Source organism: Pinus tabuliformis, chromosome 1_1 (genome assembly GCF_031772625.1).
Source record: "Pinus tabuliformis cultivar Carrire ecotype Pingquan chromosome 1_1, CPIR1, whole genome shotgun sequence".
NCBI classification, from domain to species: Eukaryota; Viridiplantae; Streptophyta; class Pinopsida; order Pinales; family Pinaceae; genus Pinus; species Pinus tabuliformis.
Genome location: NC_142297.1, coordinates 923,212,443 through 923,231,622, shown reverse-complemented (window position 1 = coordinate 923,231,622; position 19,180 = coordinate 923,212,443). Strand labels below are relative to the sequence as shown.

Sequence of the window (19,180 nt, the reverse complement as noted above, 5' to 3'; positions counted from 1 at the left end):
AGAAACAAATTATGCTCTTTCTCATCTTTAAAAATACCTCCATCGAGTCTTCCATGCCTTTATCTGTAGTAATGAAGTATAACAATTTTTCAGAAAATGCAACATACCTTAATATGAAGTAAAGGACCATGATTTATTTCAGAGATGATGTGCTCCCAAACCAGTGTTATAGGGGAGCACTCGCCGGGGTTATGGTCCTCCAAAAACACATTTTCAGTGTTGAAAATGTACCGAAGGAAGGTCTTATGGCTTGTGCCTTAGCCAGTAAAGACTTTGAATTGTATTTCTGTAGCATGAATGTGAATTCATGAGATAAACTTCAGTATCATGAGTTGATTTTCAGTTCACTAGAATGGTCATCAATAGATTGCATCCATAGTGTTGGAGCTTTAGTTCTTTGGAGTCTTCTTCAGTTAGACTATAGGATAAGGTGGCAAAGACAAGTCTAGTTACGATGAGTTAAGACTGCAGTGACAAGTTCAGTTAAGACGAGTTAAGACTTCAGAGACAAGTGAAGAGACGATGAGTTAAGTCCTCAGTTAACTCACAACTACAGAAAAACAAGGAGCAACTTGAGCCATTGAATTGAGAGCTAGTCCAAGTGCAACTAAGACTTGCTCCAGTGAACTGGGAAAAGGAACTCGTTGCACTTGTGTGAACACAAATTCAAACTTGGCTTTCTTACATGAATCGAAGATCTATTAAGGAAAGAGAAGGATGCAGGCACAATTTGATGATTCTTTGTTGATGGAATAGCGCATTGATTGAGGAGCGAAGATTAGGAATTCGAGGAGCAAGTCAAGACTAGTTTCAACAAAAAACCACTGTGTGACCAGGTTGAGATCAAAAGGAAGTGCTGAGAGAAATTTCTCAAGGCCGAGACAGGCTGAGAACAATTGGTGGAGCTCAGATTAGTGAGAAGAAAGTTAAGAGCTTTCTTAGAGGTTATTTATTGGCTGCAGTAGTAGCGCATTGAATTGAAAAAGATTTATTTGCTCAATGAACAATCAATAAGAAGACCACAATAAAGAAAACAAATTTTCTCATTTGGGTTTCCTGGACAAAACACTGGTGTCAAATTGTGTGTGCATGTGTTTTTATTTCAACTATTTTCCGTAGCATGTCGAATGTTCAGAAATTTTGTATCTTAGTGAAAGTTAAACTTGGTTTAAGTTTTCAGTTGTCTTGATATTTTCAGTAGATTCATCTAAATAGTTGCAAAGATTCAAGAAAATTAACATGGTATTAGAGCCATGCTATGTATAAAAACCAGCACCAAGATTGTTCAGTCAATGAAGAGTACAGTTCAGTCAGTAGGCTTGCGCTAGAGTTTGAAGCGCATTGTTTTGGATAACAGTATGTCCTTCCAAGTAATAAGGGCATATCATTGTTTAGAGGGAGCCTCTAATTTTTGCTCATGAAAGAAGCAGATTTCAGTGGTGTTGGAAGATAATGGAGTGCTAGAATTTGCGAAGAACCCATAAACCGTGCCTACAAATACCCAAACAGTTGATCCAGCATAACAAGAATGACACTAAGGCCAAGAGGATCATTGTTGAGGGGGTGAAAGACCACATTATCCCTCATCCATGAGAAGACGACAACAAACAATATGTGGAAAGCCATCTTCACTTTGTATCAAGGATACAGTGATGCCAGGAAGCTTGCCTTAAAGGACAAACTAAGAAATATTCGGATGAGCAAAGAAGAACCCATCATTACGTACCTTTCCAAATCCAAGTTCACCTAGGTTCGGGATGAGCTAGTTGGAGTGGGTGAGACTATAGGAGAAAAAGACCTTGTGAGTCTTGTGCCACTGGGACTTCATAAGACTTGGGAGAATATCCAAGATGCATTCAGTGGCAGAGAGAATCTTCCCACCTGGGAAATGTTGTGGGTAGACTACATCTAGGAAGAAATCAGGAGGGGGACAAGAGCTAGAGTTTTAGTGAAGACAAAGGACGAGGAGAAATTTTCCTTGGAAGGCAAAGGAAGCAAGGCCAAGGGCAAGAAGAGCCAAGGCAAGGCCGAGTCCAGTTAGAAGGGTGAGAAGAAGAAGAAAGATCTGAGCAAGATCAAATGCTTCTCTTGCCACCAGTTTGGACACTATGCCACTAAGTGTCCTAATTGGAAGAAGGGGTCTAATAAGGATCATGTGGTAGCATCAACCGAGGTAGATGATTTTACTTCTCAGTTCGAGAAGGATTTCTCATTGATAGCTTGCATGGCAAGCTCAGTGGGCAACAATGTGTGGTACATTGATTCTAGAACATCCTTTCACATGACCAAGAGCAAGGAATATTTCAGCCAATTGAAGGAGGACATGCAGTTTCACATTGAGCTAGGAGATGATGGTAAGTACTTGGCCAAAGGGTGTGGGTACTGTCAGTTTTGAGAGGGAGTCTGATAGCCCTTTCCATCTCAAGGATGTCCTCTATGTCCCAGGCCTTAAAAAGAACCTTGTTTTTATGTCATTTTTAGTAGAGGAAAGGCCTATCTCAAGCATTTAGAATCTAGAGCCATGAAGCAGATTGGTGTGAGGGTGAAATATTTACAAGTTGTAGGTTGAGACAAACATAGCCTTCATCAGGAAGGCAGGGCGTGAGCACATGGCGGAGACGTGGGGGAGATTTGGCACATATGCATGGGGAATTTGTATCATGGGGCGTTGAAGATCCTTCAGCAGAAAGCCATAGGGCTACCACAGTGTAGTATTGACCAGCATGAAGTGTGAAAGCGCTGAACACTTGGCAAGTATGCCAAGTCATCTTTTCAGGGTTGAGACAACAAAGCCAATGAGATTTTGGAGTTGATATATTCAGACATATGTGGGCCCTTCTCTTCACCATCCCTCATGAGACACAGGTACTATGGCACCTTCATAGATGACTATTCTCGGAAAACATGGATCTTGTTTATGGAGGAGGAGGCCTTCTCCAAGTTCATGGAGTTTACAGCCTTGGTAAAAAACTAGACCAGGAAGAACATCAAAGCATTGAGTGACAATGGCAGGGAATATGTCTCCAATGCTTTCAGGGACGTGTGTGCCAAAGAGGGCATTAGGAGAGAGCTTATAACACCCCATAACCCTTAGTAGAATGGGGTGGTTGAGAGGAAGAACCGCAACATAGTTGGAGTGGCCAAGGCCATGTTGCATGACCAGGGGTTGCCCATGTTCTTGTGGGTAGAGGCATGCAACACTGCAGTATTTTTGTAAAACAAGAGTCCACACAGGGTGCTTGGACAAGTTACACCGAAGGAGGCTTTCACAAGAAAAAAGTTTGATGTTTCTCACTTCCACATCTTTGGGACAAGAATTTACTACCATGTGCCCAAAGAGAGCAAGAAGAAGTTGGAACCCACAACTAAAAATGGAATTTTTGTGTGTTACTATGAGACACCTCAAGCATACAAGGTATGTGTACCATCACTCAGGAAGAAAGTTATCAGGAGGCGCATGAGTGTTGATTTTCTTAGTGCAATTAGGGTTAGCAAAATATTTCTAAAATTTTGATAATTACTTTTGATGTAGATTTTCTTTTAACTTAATCCAATATATCATTCAACAATTATACTTCAGAAATTCAACCATAAAGAATAGTAGAATAATAGAGATCACAACAAACAAAAGAAGACAAGATTTACCCTGGGAAAACCCACCAAGGGGAAAAAGCGATAACCTTTTTCAATAGAGAAGTTCTTCTTGTTCAATGAGACACACCTAGATTATGATCAAACCTGGTCTTCTCCTCCAAATCAAGTCACCCAATTTGATCCTGCAATTCGCTCTCCCTATTTGACCCAGAATTTCAACCCTACTGCAATAGCCAGTTGTCCCAAAAATTTCGTCCACGTAACAATTATCCAAGTTACCCAGAAATTTCAACCCCTTGCAATAGTTGCCCCAGAAAAATGTGAACCATAGAGAGATAGACTAGTCCACAAGTGCGAGTTGTAAGAGAGAGAGAAAAGAGAGATTTCAGCCTCCTTGGTTATCCTACTTTGTCCTTCTTGTCCTTCGCTTGCTTGCCAGAACTTGTCTTGTGTGTGAGATCAAATGCACAAATGGAGGAGGTCGAGTTTCCTTTATATAGTAGTATGTCCTGAGTGAATGGACGTGTCTCTTGGCCAGGGCCAACTTGACTTGGAGGGAAGTCAATTTATTACTTTTGGGGCTAAAATTTACATTTCAAAAATTGAAAATTTTCATCTTTAAAAAGCCGCAACGAGACTTTGACTCAAAATAAATTTTCCTTTGACTCAAGCATTTATAAATATGTTTTACAATGATAAATACAATTACATGTACATTATGAAGATCAACCATAGTTACAAATTCAACAATGAGATTTACGAAGGACAGAGTTCTGAGGGAATCCTTGGGGCGAGAGTAGGTTGGAGTGCTTGAGGAGGAGCTTCTTGCTCCCAAGCAGGAGCCTCAACCAATACCACAAGCTAAGTCTCAACCAGGTGGCAAGCAAGTCATACAACAGGATGACAAGGAGTCATTACAGGATGAGGCGAAGAGACCAGGACAAGTGGAGGCAACCACTCAGTCAATGACTCCCAGCATCGGGAGGAAGAGAGCCAAGTGGGTTGAGAGGTTGACTTGGGAGGCCCAAGAGTGAGTTGAGACTCCCAACTCTACATTAGATAGAGCAAGCAGCCACAAAGGTACACCAGGTACATGGCATTGATGATTGAGTTGTTGGAATCAAAGCCTTCTTATTATGAAGAGGCAACCTCTCAACAAGTTTGGTGGGATGCCATTGTGGAGGGATATTCTTCCATCATGAAGAATGATGTCTAGGAGATTGTGCTACACCTAGAGGGAATATCAAAGGTAAGCACACACTGAGTGTACAAGGTGAAGCATGGAGTAGATGGGAGTGTGGAGAAGTACAAGGCCATGTTTGTGGCCAAGGGATTCTCGTAAGTTGAGGGCATTAACTATGAGGAGATGTTTGCTCCAATGGCTCGTTATTCATCCATCAGGATGATTCTGGCACTTGCAGCTCAGATGGGGTGGAAGATCCACCAGATGGATGTGAAGACAACATTCCTCAACGGGGTGGTTGAGGAAGAGATTTATATGGAGCAGCTAGAGGGGTTTGAGACTTTCAGCAAAGACACTCATGTATGTTTGTTGAAGAGAGCTCTTTACGGGCTCAAGTAAGCACCGAAAGCATGGTACTCTCGCATTGACAACTACCTTCAGGTATTGGACTTCACTAAGAGTGAGGCAGATTCCAACCTGTACTACATCATGGTTGGAGGGCTTCCACCCATTCTAGTGCTCTATGTTGACGATCTTATCTTGATTGGAGCAAACAACTTGATTCGAGATTGCAAGGCAGATCTTGCAAGAGAGTCTAAGATGAAGGACATAGGGTTTATGCACTATTTCCTTGGGCAAGAGGTATCGTAGGGTGATGGGGAAATCTTCTTAGGGCAAGGGAAGTACACTGTAGAGATTATCAAGATGTTTCGTATGCAAGGTTGAAAATCCATGACCACACCTCTAGTCACAAACTGGAGGAAGGTGGATGCTAGTAGGGCAAAGTGAGTAGATGCCACAATGTACAGGCAACTCATTGGGTCATTGATGTACTTAATCAACACACTACCTAACATATGTTTTGTAGTAAACCAATTGAATCAGTTCATGATGGAGCCTACCAGAGTTCACTAGGTTGCTACCAAGCATGTCTTGAGGTATCTCAAAGGCACCACAGATTATGGATTATGGTATAGACATGTTGATGGAGTAAGGCTTGAGGGCTTCACAGATACAAATTGGGCAGGGAGCTCCACGGATCAGAAGAGTACTTTCAGGTTGTGTCTTCAACATTGGGTCAACTGCACTCAATTCAGCAAAGACCGAATACATGGCCACTAGGTTGGCAACATATGAAGTCATTTGGATAAGGAAGTTGCATGTGGGCCTTTTCAAGTAGGGGTTGGAGCTCATCGTGATTTACTGTGACAATCAGAGTTGCATTAAGCTCTCTGAGAATCTTGTTTTTCATCACTGCTCCAAGCACATTGAAATCATATACCATCATCTCAGAGACTATGTGTAGAAAGGGATAGTAAAGCTACTGTACATTCCCACAGATGAGCAGGTTGCAGATATCTTGACGAAGGCCTTAGTCAAAAGAAAGTTCGTGTTTTTCAAAGATAAGTTGGGAGTTGTACAGAATCCCTTTGTCTCTGAGAGGGAGTGCTGAAAATGTAGCGAAGGAAGGTCTTTTGGCTTGTGCCTTAGCCAGTAAAGACTTTGAATTGTCTTTCTCTAGCATGAATGCGAATTCATAAGATAGACTTCAATATGATGTGTTGATTTTCAATTCGCTGGAATGGTCATCAATAGATTGCATGCGTAGTGTTGGAGCTTTAGTTCGTTGGAGTCTTCTTCAGTTAGACTACAAGATGAGGTGGCAGAGACAAGTCCAGTTAGGACGAGTTAAGACTACAGTGACAAGTTCAGTTAGGACGAGTTAAGACTTCAAAAACAAGTGAAGGGAGGATGAGTTAACTCCTCAGTTCAGTCAGTTCACAACTAGAGAAAACAAGGAGCAACTCGAGCCAGTTAACTAAGAGCTAGTCCAAGTGTAACTAAGACTTGCTCCAGTTAACTGGGAAAAGGAACTCGTTGCACTTGTGTGAACACAAATTCGAACTTGGCCTCCTTGCATGAATCAAAGATCTATTAAGGAAAGAGAAGGACGAAGGAACAAATTGATAATTCTTTGTTGATGGAATAGCGCATTGGTTGAGGAGCAAAGATCAAGAATTCGAGGAGCAAGCTGAGACCAGTTTCAACAGGATACAATTGTGTGAACTGGCCGAGATCAAAAGGCAGGACTGAGAGCAATTTCTCAAGGTTGAGAGCAGTGACAGGCTGAAAACAATTGGTGGAGTTGAGAGTAGTGAGAAGGAAGTCAAAGCTTCTTACAGGTTATTTGCCGGCAGCAGTAGCAGCGCATTGAATTGTAAAAGATTTATTTGCCCAATGAACAATCAATAAGAAGACCACAACAAAGAAAACAGGTTTTCCCATTTGGGTTTCCTAGGTAAAACACTGGTGTCAAATTTGTGTGTGCGTGTGCATATTGAATGTTAAGAAACTCCGTATCTTGGTGAAAGTTAAACTTGATTTCAGTTTTCAGTTGCCTTGATTTATTCAGTAAATTCATCCAAGTAGTTGCGGAGTTTCAAGAAAATTAACATCCAGGAGAAGCACTCCATGAATTATCTCTTGTGGTTTTCTTCTGCCTACCTACTTGCCCTCCTGAACAAAGGAGCATGTTTCTTCTCTTCCTCCCAAGCATAATTTGACATTGCAGTGAGTTGAGACTGGCAAGGTAATGGTAGCATCCACTATCTTCGCTGAGGCATTGTGGAGCACAACAGTGGGGTTGTTGACCACTGTTGTTTATTCAAAGGTGTTGCTGCACTGAAGCTGGTTCTAGTTAGGCCTATAAACTCCCATCTGACACTGTCCATGTTAAATTACCTTGCATTGTGGTTGCAAACAGTGGCATTATTAATATATGTAAGTTCACTGTTAAATACTGTCAAACGGAGTTTGGCAGTTGAATTACTTTGCATTGTGGTTGCAGACAGTGGAATTGTCATATATCTGAGTTCACTGTGAAATACTGTCAAACAGAGTTCGGCAGTGGAATTACCTTGCATTGTGGTTGCAAACAGTGGAATTGTTATATTTGTAAGTTCACTGAGAAATATTGTCAAACAGGGTTTGGCAGATCTCTTGGGTGTCAGATTTGAAATTGTACAGTGTTAAGAACAAAGTGTTCGAAGTTGTTCATTCAACATTACAATGACATCATGCATTTTGGCTCATGCAGCATGTACTGTCAATGGTTTGTCTGCATCAGAATCCGGTTGATTGTCTTTTAAATTTTTTTGTTTTTTTAAATCGTTGAAATCAAAATTAGCTATTTTCATATTTGTTTTAGGTCCACCCACTTTCAGTGATTTTGACACTTGGTCTTTTTGTGGTTCTACGTGACCTTGTTTAAGTGCCTGTTACAAGACAACGTTGCTAAAGTCACAAAGTATATTCCATTTTGATATAGATAATATATGGAATGCTCCTGGAACTGCTTCACTCCCGCGATTTCTGTAAGGACCACTTCGATTGCTCTGGGTATCTGGCAAACTCAGTCCCAATCCCTGTTTATGACGCAAAGCCAATGGATCTCCAAGCACAATAGCTGTCGCATGTTCTCGTAACATATTCTCATTTGGCTTTGTAAAAGTTCTCATATGTGATAACTTTAACTCCATTAAAGAATCCAATATCTGTGGTTCAATCACCAGATAAGCAAATAGTGAGAACCAAAGCTCAAAGGCAAATTTGTTTAGAAATTGTTAAACCGCTTAAAAAATAATGTTCAACGTTCAGCTGCTATAAATACCTCTCATACTGAAGAAGAATGCCAGCTGCACAGTTATAGCCTAAACCTTTCTGAGAGCACAAATGGGCATGAAAAGATAATAGCCTGTCAAAAACAATGATATATTAGAATCATTTCCTACAGATTCAAACAAAAGATGGTAAAATCATAAAGAAAGAAAGTACATGCCAGCTTGGCAGCTCCGCAATAGAGGGAATCTTAAAACAGAATAACATATACAAAGCATGGCATATTGGATAAAATTATATCTTAGTGTTAAATAGGAATCACTCCAAATGATTTTGAAGGCTGTTGAAGCGTGGATGCAGTGAACACAAGGAAGTAAGAGTTAATCAATACATAGAAAACGTGGAACAAAATCAAAATGCTTTGGATTTACCTTCCTCTCAAGAGCCGTTTCTCTAAGCACTTCCTTTGTATGAATTGAATATCAGTGTAGAGCATTACCAGTTTGTCGGGTTGGAGCCAAATATGTGCCTAATCCTTCCCATTGATATTTAGCTACTTCAGAATAGAATAAAAAGACATTCACAGTAGATGTTCCTCGGAAAAGAAGAATAACCTATACGATCACCCAACCCAGAAAACACATTACAAACATTCATTCTCCATCCCCACAAGGGTTCCCACGGTTGGATGAAGATCCTATAGTCCTTTGAAGCACTCAAAAAAATCAGCATATGCCAGCAAGGTGCCATTTGATACCTGACTCCATAATAGCTCTTCCTTGGATGGAGCCTGACAAACATCATTACACATCTCCAAAAATACTACGAAAATGTGCATTGGCTCCTCATGCCAGAAACATTTCTAAGCTCTGTCAATTCAAATGAATACCTATCAAACAAAAGTTCAGACAGGCCATCTCAATTAAGAAAACTTTAGACCAGTCCTTGAGCTGTCAGAAAATTACAGTGTATGTCCAACCAATGCAACATGCCAAACACCATGTATTTCACACCTCTGGCTATGGAGCGTGATAGCCCTAGCTCATCGTTTAACAATACATAATTAGAGATCCCCAGAAGTAATAAATCCACAAGCAAAGCTCCTTTCTTAACATCACCAATAATCCCCACAAGAACAAATTCCATTCCTGAAATGATGGAAACGACTTGAATCCCTTACAACAATTTCCCTTGCAACAATCTTGGAGATGAACTTAATTGCGGTGTGGCAGTCTCCACAAATGCGGAGGTTCTTAATAATCCTAACAGAAGTTCCAGGTGGTGTAGCAATAAGCCCAAAAGCAATGGCAAGCTTTTCACTATGGTGGTTAAGAACGCTCTCCTTATTCTCCAGGTCTATATCACGGAGTACAAAGTTCGTGTCAGGCACGTAACCTTTTTCCTTCATCTTTCCTCCAAGTCCTTCCAGCATTGCATATACATCCTCTATCTGTGGATGTGATCTGTCTCCCACCATGAATGCATGCACCCTATCCCTAACCTCAATCCAACTCCATCCCGGCTTCTTTCTCACTCCCCTGTTTTCCATAATTTTTCTCACCCTTGTTACATCATCCCATCTACCAGCTGCAGCATAAATATTCGAAAGTGTGATGTAAGTTGCAGGATTTTCTGGCTCCAACTGAAAAAGGTGTTCCGCAGCTCGTTCCCCTAGCTTGATATTGACATGAGTTCTACAAGCACTAAGCAATGCAGCCCACAAAAAGACATCCGGTTCAAATGGCATCTTATCCAATAACAATTCTGCCTTATCAAGGTGTCCGCAACGGCCAAAAAGATCAATCATACATGCATAGTGGTCTGCCCCATGCGTGATGCCATGATCTCGTCTCATGGATTCAAAGTAATGACGGCCTTCATCCATTAAACCTGCATGAGTGCAGGCAGAGAGAACACCAAGAAATATAATGTGATCTGGCTTCAATCCTGTAGTTAGCATATTTTCAAACAATCCAAGAGCTTCCTTGGCAAACCCGTTCTGAGCATATCCTGCAATCATGGCAGACCATGAAACCAAATCTGGTTTGGGCATTCTATCAAACACTTCCCTAGCACTCTCAACATTTCCACACTTAGCATACATATCAACCAGGGCACTTTCCACAAAGGTGCCTCCTTGCAAATCACTTCTAATAATGTGGGCATGAACTTGCTCACCCAACACCAATGCTGTCTGCATCGTACAGGCATTCAAAACACTAGCAAATGTAAACTGATTAGGCTTCATGCATACCCTAAGCATCTGGGAAAACAACTTCAACGCCTTCTCACCATGTCCACTCTGCACAAATCTCCCAATCATCATAGTCCATGAAACCACATCTTTCTCATGCATTCTGTCAAACACTCGGCATGAATCGTCCAAAATCCCACATTTCGCATACATATCAACAAGAGCACTCCATACAAACACATCATATTCAACTCCTGTTCGCACAAGATGGGCATGAACCTCACAACCAAGCTTCAAAGCCGGAATAGCAGCGCAGGCACTGAGAACACTTGCAATCGTAAACTCAGTCACCTCCATACCATCCCGCTGCATCCTTCGAAACACGTCCAATGCCTCTTCAGCTAGCCCATGCCGAACATAACCGGCCACCATGGTAGTACATGAAACCGTATCTCGTTCAGGCATTTTATCAAACATTTGGCGTGCATCCTCAATCCTTCCAGTTTTGGAGTACCCAGCCATCAATGTGTTCCATGTACAAACATCACTCTCGGGAATTTTGTCAAACACCTGGCGTGCATCCTCCAAACTCTGGCATTTGACATACATGTCTATGACTCGGTTCCAGAGAAAAACACGCGGCTTACATCCACTGCTAAATATGTGGTTATGAACCCTTCTACCCTCTTCGAGAGATTTCATATCTGCACAACCCTGTAAGAGACTCGAATACGTATTTACATCTAGGCGAAGGCTGTATTTATACAAAATGTCAACGGCTTCTTTAATCCGTCTTTGTTTACACAGAGCCTCCATGACCTCTTTGAATCGCCGTTGCTTGCACAATGTATCAGTGTCGATTTCTTTACAATTTGATTTCCTAGATGGTATTTCTGTATGAAGAGCAGGACAAGAACCCATGACGTAAGTAGTTTGATAGTCCATTTCACTTGGCCTCCACAGCTTAAAGCTACGAGCATGGAATTTCCTGCTTTGATGGAATACGAATTTTCTGTAGAAAACTTTTAACATGAAGCGACGGAGTATCCTCATGTTTAACCAGTAAATAAGCAATCGCTCAATCCACCATGGATGGATTTCGGCAGAGAATATTGAGATAATTATCTTCATGGTTGGTGTCGTTCCCAGAGTTAATCACCGACTTCTGCAATTTTCTCGGTTAATGACATAAATGAATAATAAAATGCTTTCCATCAATGGGGTGGTGGCGCAGTTGGTTAGCGCGTAGGTCTCATAGCTACTTTGAGGAATCCTGAGGTCGAGAGTTCGAGCCTCTCTCACCCCACCCAGTGTTTTTATTCTCGTTTCTTTCTCGAGACCGCATCTATAGTGCGTGCCAAAGGGTGGGTTTCATTCTTATTTCGCATAGCTTTAAACATGGAGAATATCATGACTAATTTCTAGATTTAACTCCAATGATATCCCATTTTTTATGCAAATATGCAGAAACTGGTGATGACTAATTTCTAGATTTAACTCCAATGATATCCCATTTTTTATGCAAATATGCAGAAACTGGTGATTACTCTAGTTTCGGTTAAACTACCAACTCTAGTTTCGGTTAAACTACCAACTCTCTTGCTGTACTTCTAGTTTCCATGTGTTTTAAAGGTGATACAGAACACTTCCATGTGTTTTAAAGGTGATACAGAACACCCTAGTCCTCTTCTATGAAGGAGATCTTTCCTTCTAGGTATCTAGCTTAATGGTCATGGCTCATAGACCAGTTTTCCTAGGTTTATATGAGGGTTTAGCTAATTGTATAACTTTCAAAATGGGGATGTGGTTGTGGATCAAGTATACAATCAAAATGGGGATGTGGTTGTGGATCAAGTATACAATCAAAATGGGGATATGGTTGTGGATCAATCCTCGTGTTAGGTCAAGTTTCTTTTTTCTTGTTTGTGATGCCATGCTTATGGTCATTTCGCCATTGATCATAGACTTCCCTTTAGGAATAAGGTATGGGTGTCAAAGTCTACTTTTGTAGGTGTATTAAAGGAGAAGGATAAGAGTAATTATTTGTATGTGCTCATTGATATAAGTTATTGTAAGAAGAATGAATCCAAGTCTAAGGATGCTTTAGGAAAGGGACAAATGAATAGAGCAAGTTTCCTCTAAGGTCTTCTATGAACACTATCTCTTTGGCAACAAAGGGTACTAGCCCTCTTCTTTAGCACATTAGGGTAGAAGGTTCACCAGATACTAATGCGGGTCCAACATGTGGTGGTAAGTAATCTCAAATCTTTCCTTCTTGAAATTTTAAAATGGTAGAAACTAGAATATGGTTTTTATGTTATAGTCCATTATGAATCTAGGGTGTTCTTGTGATGGGGAGAAATGATACTTTATTAATCATCTAATTGGTTTTGAGATAGGTTTTTCAAGTCCCTTTAAGAAATTTTAGTGTTTATGAAACTAGTGTTAATGCAGAGTGTTCGTCCTTAATTCAAAGGGATGGTATCTTGAAAGAGGTTTCACATTGGGGTGACTCCTCTCAGGGGTTTACAGTAGCATTTGTTAGGTATAGCATAAGACTTAAGAACCTTGGTTTTGTTCGCTTAAAAGGTGGCGATGAAGGTTTTTTTGTTTGAATTGTGGAAAATGATCAAGGATTATAGGCTAAAGGAGGAAATTGTAAACGTCGTTGGCTCAACACAAGGCTTTAGTAGAGGATTTAGCGAGAAAATAACTTACTTCGGAAGGGGTTTTTGGAGTAAACAATGTCGCTTGAAAGGGTGGGCCTAGTGAATTGCCTTTTTTTCATCTGTAAGGGTTGGGAAACCCCTCTAAAATGTAGGACCTAAAAAGAGTTGTGGATATACATCGGTCCTAATATTTTACTTCTACAAGAGACTATGTCTAAGGGTGATAAGGTTGTTAGTGAGTTGGAAAATATATTTGGTGGATGGGATTTTGTTATAAATAAATAATAATGAACTAAAATATTTGTGACTTTGGGTCATGATATGATTCAGGTGGATATTGGTGGCCATCCACCTATTCCACTTGGACCCGCACCATTGTTTCTTTTAGTTTTTCAATTTCCTTAATTGTAACACAGTTTACTATTTTTGGCAGTTTTTAGGGTCTTGAAATTCCGGAGCCATTTTGAGGCCCTAAAAGATGTTTTTTCGGAAAACGGGCAAACATAAGCCTTTGTTTGATGTTTGCAGCTAAAATTTATATTCCTCGAATATATCTTTCTAGCGAGGTATCGTGCATGTCAAACAGAGATTGTATGCCAAAGTTACGACCCCAGGAAGTTGATGTACCAATTTACCTGAACGAGGCCCATAGTTTTGGCGCTTCATCTCCTAGGGTTAGGTTTTTGGATGTTTATGGTTTTCCATTATTTCTCAACAATAAATAGGCCTTCGAGCCTCATTGTAACATAGTTCAGAGGCATGTAGTTGCCACATTTCTTCTTAGAGATAAGCTACCATCACCCGAGCTAGTTTATTTCCATTTTGTATGTAAGCACATTTGTTCTTTGATATTAATGAAATGAAGTTTTATTTCTATTACATCTCTGTGTTTGTGTTTATATTTGTATTATGTTGTGTTCCTATGTAAGTCTGAATCAGTGGCATCAAAGCACTCTGCTCCTTCTCTATTCTTCTTTGCATGGTCCCAATGAGGTATGGGTGTAAGGAGTTAGGACTTGAACTGGTTGAACTTTTGCAAGATTAGTCTCGCAAACCTTGGTAGCCTCCCATGTTGAAAGAAATGAAAGACAAGGGAGCAGGAGATCCCTTCAAAATATTGCTCGAAGAAGCCCTCATGCAATAGAGGAATGCGATGACGGACAACTTTTCCTAGATCCTTCGACGGATGCCCACAAGCGATGCATCTTCATTCAGCAGCCACTCTGGAGGCATCACTCCCTTCAAGGTACAAGTCAACTTTGATACTCCCATCTTCGAAGGCCAGATAGATGCATACGCCATAGATAGATGGTTAAATATGTTGGAAGGGTATTTTTCGGTTCATCAATTTTCCAATTGGGAAAAGATTACTTTTGCACTCCTCAAAGCCACCCCCCACGTCAAGGACTAGTGAGTAACCTACTGTGAGTAGAAGGACAAGAGGGAACCCTCACTGTTTTCAGTCACACCTACTTGGGACTATTTTCAAGATGCCATTAAGGAGCAGTATTACCTTGACGGGAGCTATGAAGATAAACATAAAGTGGACAACACTATGACACGGAAGGGACCAAGATGTGTCAGAGTTCACAGATATTTTTCATACCCTTCCCACGAAGTTAGGTATCAAGGATTCTGAGCAACATCTTGTACTCAAGTACCACGGTTGTATGCACAAATACATCCAAGACAAGATGGAGTTCTTAGACATCTCCTCGCTTGGCACTGCCTACTGATACACTATCAAGATCAAGTAGACGTTTAAATAGAAGAAGCGAGACTTTGGATCTACGAATCTGAAGCAAGGGAAAGGCACCCCCAAACCACAAAACAAAGGACAAAGCCAAAGTGGGGTGACCTAGGAAAACCCATTGAAGCCATAAGAAAAGAACAACACCATGAAGACAAAGAAGGACACAAAAAGTGGTGTGAGTTCCATAAGAGCCCTACTCACAACACAAGTGAGCGTCGAGCCAAGCAGTCACTAGTGGCCGAGCTAAAGGCTTCAAAATCAAATGCATGTTCTGTCTCCAAGTCAGAACTCGACAAGGGGAATGACAAAGGGAAGCAGATTATTGATGCAAATCACAACGCCATTGTTGCCACCACCAAGATCCAGAAGATTGAGCCCGAAGATCCAAAGGAGGAGGAGTGTCTCTTCCACTCACAGATGTGGGTGAAGGGTTTGCTATTGCAATTCATTGTCAACAGTGGGAGCCAAAAGAACCTCATTTTAGCAGAATTCGTAAATCATTTGGGCCTATCGACCACACCACACTTGCAATCATACACCATCGGGTGGATTCACCAAGGATGAGATCTTCGCGTCAGCCAGCAGTGTCGCCTTCCCTATAGCATCAAGCCCTTCACGAATGAGGTATTGTGTGATATTTCTCCTCTTGAAGTTTGTGATGTATTATTAGGCCAACCATACTTGTGGAAGCATCATGTTGTATATGAGTCGAGGCCTCGCACTATTATTATTTCTTTGGGTAATAAGTTATATAGGATATCGGAGGTAGCCCCAACTACCACCATATCTTGATCTCTCCTAAGAAATGCAGTAAGATCATCTCCTAGACTGAGAATTTTTTTTCTTTTGATTCACTCTCAAAGTAAGGGGAAGATCGTGGCCACATCCATGGCCCCCGGGAAGGGTTCCTCCACACAGCAGAAGTAGGTGGATAAGGTCATGGAAGAATACAGGGACATCTTCTCCTCACCCATAGGGGTACCCTTGCACTATTAGGTCAAGCATTTGATTGATATGACTCCCAAAGCACCTCTACCCAACGGGTCGATATATCGCCACTCCATTATGGAAAATGAAGAGATCAAGCAACAAATGCAAGATTTGTTGCAAAAAGGGCACATTCGACCAAGTTCCTCGCCTTGTGGGAGCCTATTGTACTTGTACAGAAGAAGGATGGAACCTAGAGTCTCTACATTGATTATTAGGCACTAAACAAAATCACTATTAGGAACAGGTATCCAATCCCATGGATTGATGACCTTTTGTACCAACTCAAGGGGGGCAAGTATTTCTGCAAGATTGATCTAAATTCTAGCTATCACTAGGTTCCAATAGAGCCCACAGATGTATGGAATGCCTCCTTCAAATCCAAGGAAGTCTTTCTTGAATGGTTGGTTATGCCCTTCGGCTTGACAAATGCCCTTGCTACTTTTATGAGGCTAATGGATGACATATTGTGGCCCTTCACCAACTCATTCGTGATTGTTTATCTGGACGACATCCTCATATTCAACAAGAGTTGGGAAGAACACTTGCAACACATTCGACAGGTCCTTCAAACCCTACGGCAGCACAAACTATATACCATCTTGGAGAAATACACCATTGGCATGAGTCAGGTCCACTATTTGGGTTACATCATAGATGATTAAGGCGTGCATATGGACCTGACTAAGATCTAAGACATTCGGGATTGGCTAGCCCCAACCACTCTAACAGAGCTTCACAACTTTTTGGGCCTTGCAAATTTTTATCGGAGCTTGGTGTTGGGATTCTCCCATATCACTTGGCCTCTGAGTCAGATTACCAAGAGCGGAGCAAAAGCAAATTTTCCTGGTTCAAGTCCCAATAGAAGGCATTCGTTGAGTTGAAGCGTTGCCTCTACTCTACACTAGTACTCACATTTCCATAACTGCAACAACCAATTGAAATTGAGACAGACACCTCCAACTATGTTATTGGTGCAGTCCTCACCCAGCCCAACATCCAGTGGCCTATCATAGTGAGACATGTTCTGATACAATTCAGAAGTACCCCACCTATGATAAAGAGATGTATTCCATCATGAAGGCTTGTCGGCAATGGAAGCATTACATTCCGGGGAAGGAGATGGTCATCCACACCGGTCATCGACATCTTTAGTTTATATAGACACAAGGGAAGTTGCATAACAATTGCCATTAGAAGTGGTATACATATCTGCAACAATTCCACTTGAACATTAAATAGAAAATATGCAGTACCAATCATGTTGCAGACTGCCTCAGACAGCCCCTAGTTGCATCACTAACTATTGTTCTCAACTCTTATGACCATGAGACCTCTGGATGGTCACAACTATACAAAAATGATCCAGAGTTCACCTCCACATACTAGATGCTAGTAGATGGCAAACAAGTTCCTGATTTCCACCTCCAGGACGTATTATTATGCTACCTGGGCCACCTTTGTGTTCCTTCAATCGAGCATGCCAAGATAAGTTGGGAGGCGCACTATAGTTAGCTAGTAGGATACTTTGGTGTGGAGAAAATTGTGGTCATACTACAAAGGTACTTTTATTGGCCAAAAATCCGATAGGATGTTGGGAAATATATCAAATCCTACATTGCATGCGCCAGCACCAAGCCAACCATCAAGAAGAAAGGCCTGTACACTCCTCTTCCTACTCCCAACCAACCTTGGGAATCCATCTCCATGGACTATATGTCTAGCCTCCATTCTACCAACAATGGTAAAGACTATGTATTTGTGATCATGGAAATTTTTTCTAAGATGCCTATATTGGCGGCCTACAAGAAGAGTATTACAACAGAGGACACTGCCAAACTCTTCTTTGAACGAGTGTGGGTACATTTTGGGATCTCACATACCATTATATCAGATCAGGGTAGCAGGTTCTTGAGCACATTCTGGTCAAGCCTCTGAACATTATTGGATACCAAGGTCACCAAGTTGACTGCATTCCTCCCCATACTGATGGCGAAACAAAGGTCATCAACAAGATGATAGTACACATACTCAGCGTGTACAACTCCAAGCATCCATGAACCTGGGATGAGAGCCTTCCCTATTTGAAACACAGTTATAATAGAGCTCTCCATAGCTTGACTGGTCACATTCCCTTGCAAGTGGGTCTAGGATTTCAACCATTCTGTTTGATTGATGTTGTCATGCCTCATGTGACTACACAGAAAAAATCCACACATGTATTGTTTATGGCTAATAAAGCAACCATATTTATTAAACGCATCTAGTAGATCCACCAATAGGTTCATGACGTCTTGGGGAAGTCCAATGTCAAGTACAAACAACGACATGATCAACATCGGGTGCCACACAAGTTTCAGGTGGACGACAAAGTTTGGTTGCATTTGCAGAAAGAACACCTTACCGAGGCCCATTGGAAGCTTAGACCACTCCAATATGGACCTTACACCATTACCAAGGCTATGGGAGACAATGCTTTTGAGCTCAACATTCCCGTATTCCTTGGCTTGCACGTAGTGTTCAATGTGGACTGCCTTCGACCATACTTTCCACCATTATTAGACACATAAGACATTGTAGAACAACTCACACCAACAGAGTTAAACCAAAACTGCATGGAATAAGCCACAACTAATCGAATCATGGACACACGGATCAAGAACACTCACTAGCAGAAGATACAACTGTATTGGGTTGTCAAAGTTGGCCAACTCTTGCACCAAGGCAAGTGGCTCATAAAGGACCAAGTTCAACAGAAGTTTCTCCATCTCATGGAGACACTCAATGCAATGAGGACCATTGCTTCTTAAGGAGGGAGGATTAATCTAGGTGGATATTGGTGGCCAACCACCTATTCCACTTGGACCTCCACCATTTTTTCTATCAGTTTTTCAATTTCCTTAATTGTAGCACATTTTACTATTTTTGAAGTTTCGAGTCCTGAACTTCCGGAGCAGTTTTGAGGCCCTAAACAACGCTTTTTTGGAAAACAGGAAAACGAAAGTCTATGACCACATTTGTAGTCGAAAGTTATAATCCTCAGATAGATATTTCTAACGAAGTATAATGCGATTCAAACGTAGATTGTATGCCAAAGTTACGACCCCAGGAAGTTGATGTACCAATTTACCCTAACAGGGCCCATAGTTTTGGCGCTTCATCTCCTAGGGTTAGGTTTTTTG

At 41.3% G+C, this 19,180-nt stretch overlaps 1 protein-coding gene, 1 long non-coding RNA gene and 1 other non-coding gene across 3 annotated transcripts; 1 reads left to right on the top strand and 2 right to left on the bottom strand.

Moving 5' to 3' along the window:
- Positions 1–7,694: 7,694 nt before the first annotated feature.
- LOC149217457 (uncharacterized) lies at positions 7,695–8,961 on the bottom strand. Its single transcript, XR_016251270.1, has 3 exons — positions 8,827–8,961; positions 8,448–8,531; positions 7,695–8,331 (listed from the first exon to the last, which is right to left on the bottom strand). It is a non-coding gene; the product is annotated as an uncharacterized LOC149217457 (long non-coding RNA).
- On the bottom strand, positions 8,944–11,913 carry LOC149217455 (Pentatricopeptide repeat (PPR) superfamily protein). The gene has a single exon (XM_089392994.1). It carries the CDS (start codon positions 11,718–11,720, stop codon positions 9,510–9,512), a length of 2,211 nt encoding a protein of 736 aa, XP_089249120.1. The 5' UTR covers positions 11,721–11,913; the 3' UTR covers positions 8,944–9,509.
- On the top strand, positions 11,809–11,895 carry TRNAM-CAU (transfer RNA methionine (anticodon CAU)). Its single transcript is given in 2 exon segments — positions 11,809–11,846; positions 11,860–11,895. It is a non-coding gene; the product is annotated as a tRNA-Met (tRNA).
- Positions 11,914–19,180: the final 7,267 nt, after the last annotated feature.

Coding starts and splice junctions, on each gene's coding strand:
- LOC149217455 (XM_089392994.1), bottom strand. CDS start 11,720: ATGAAGATAATTATCTCAATATTCTCTGCCGAAATCCATCCATGGTGG.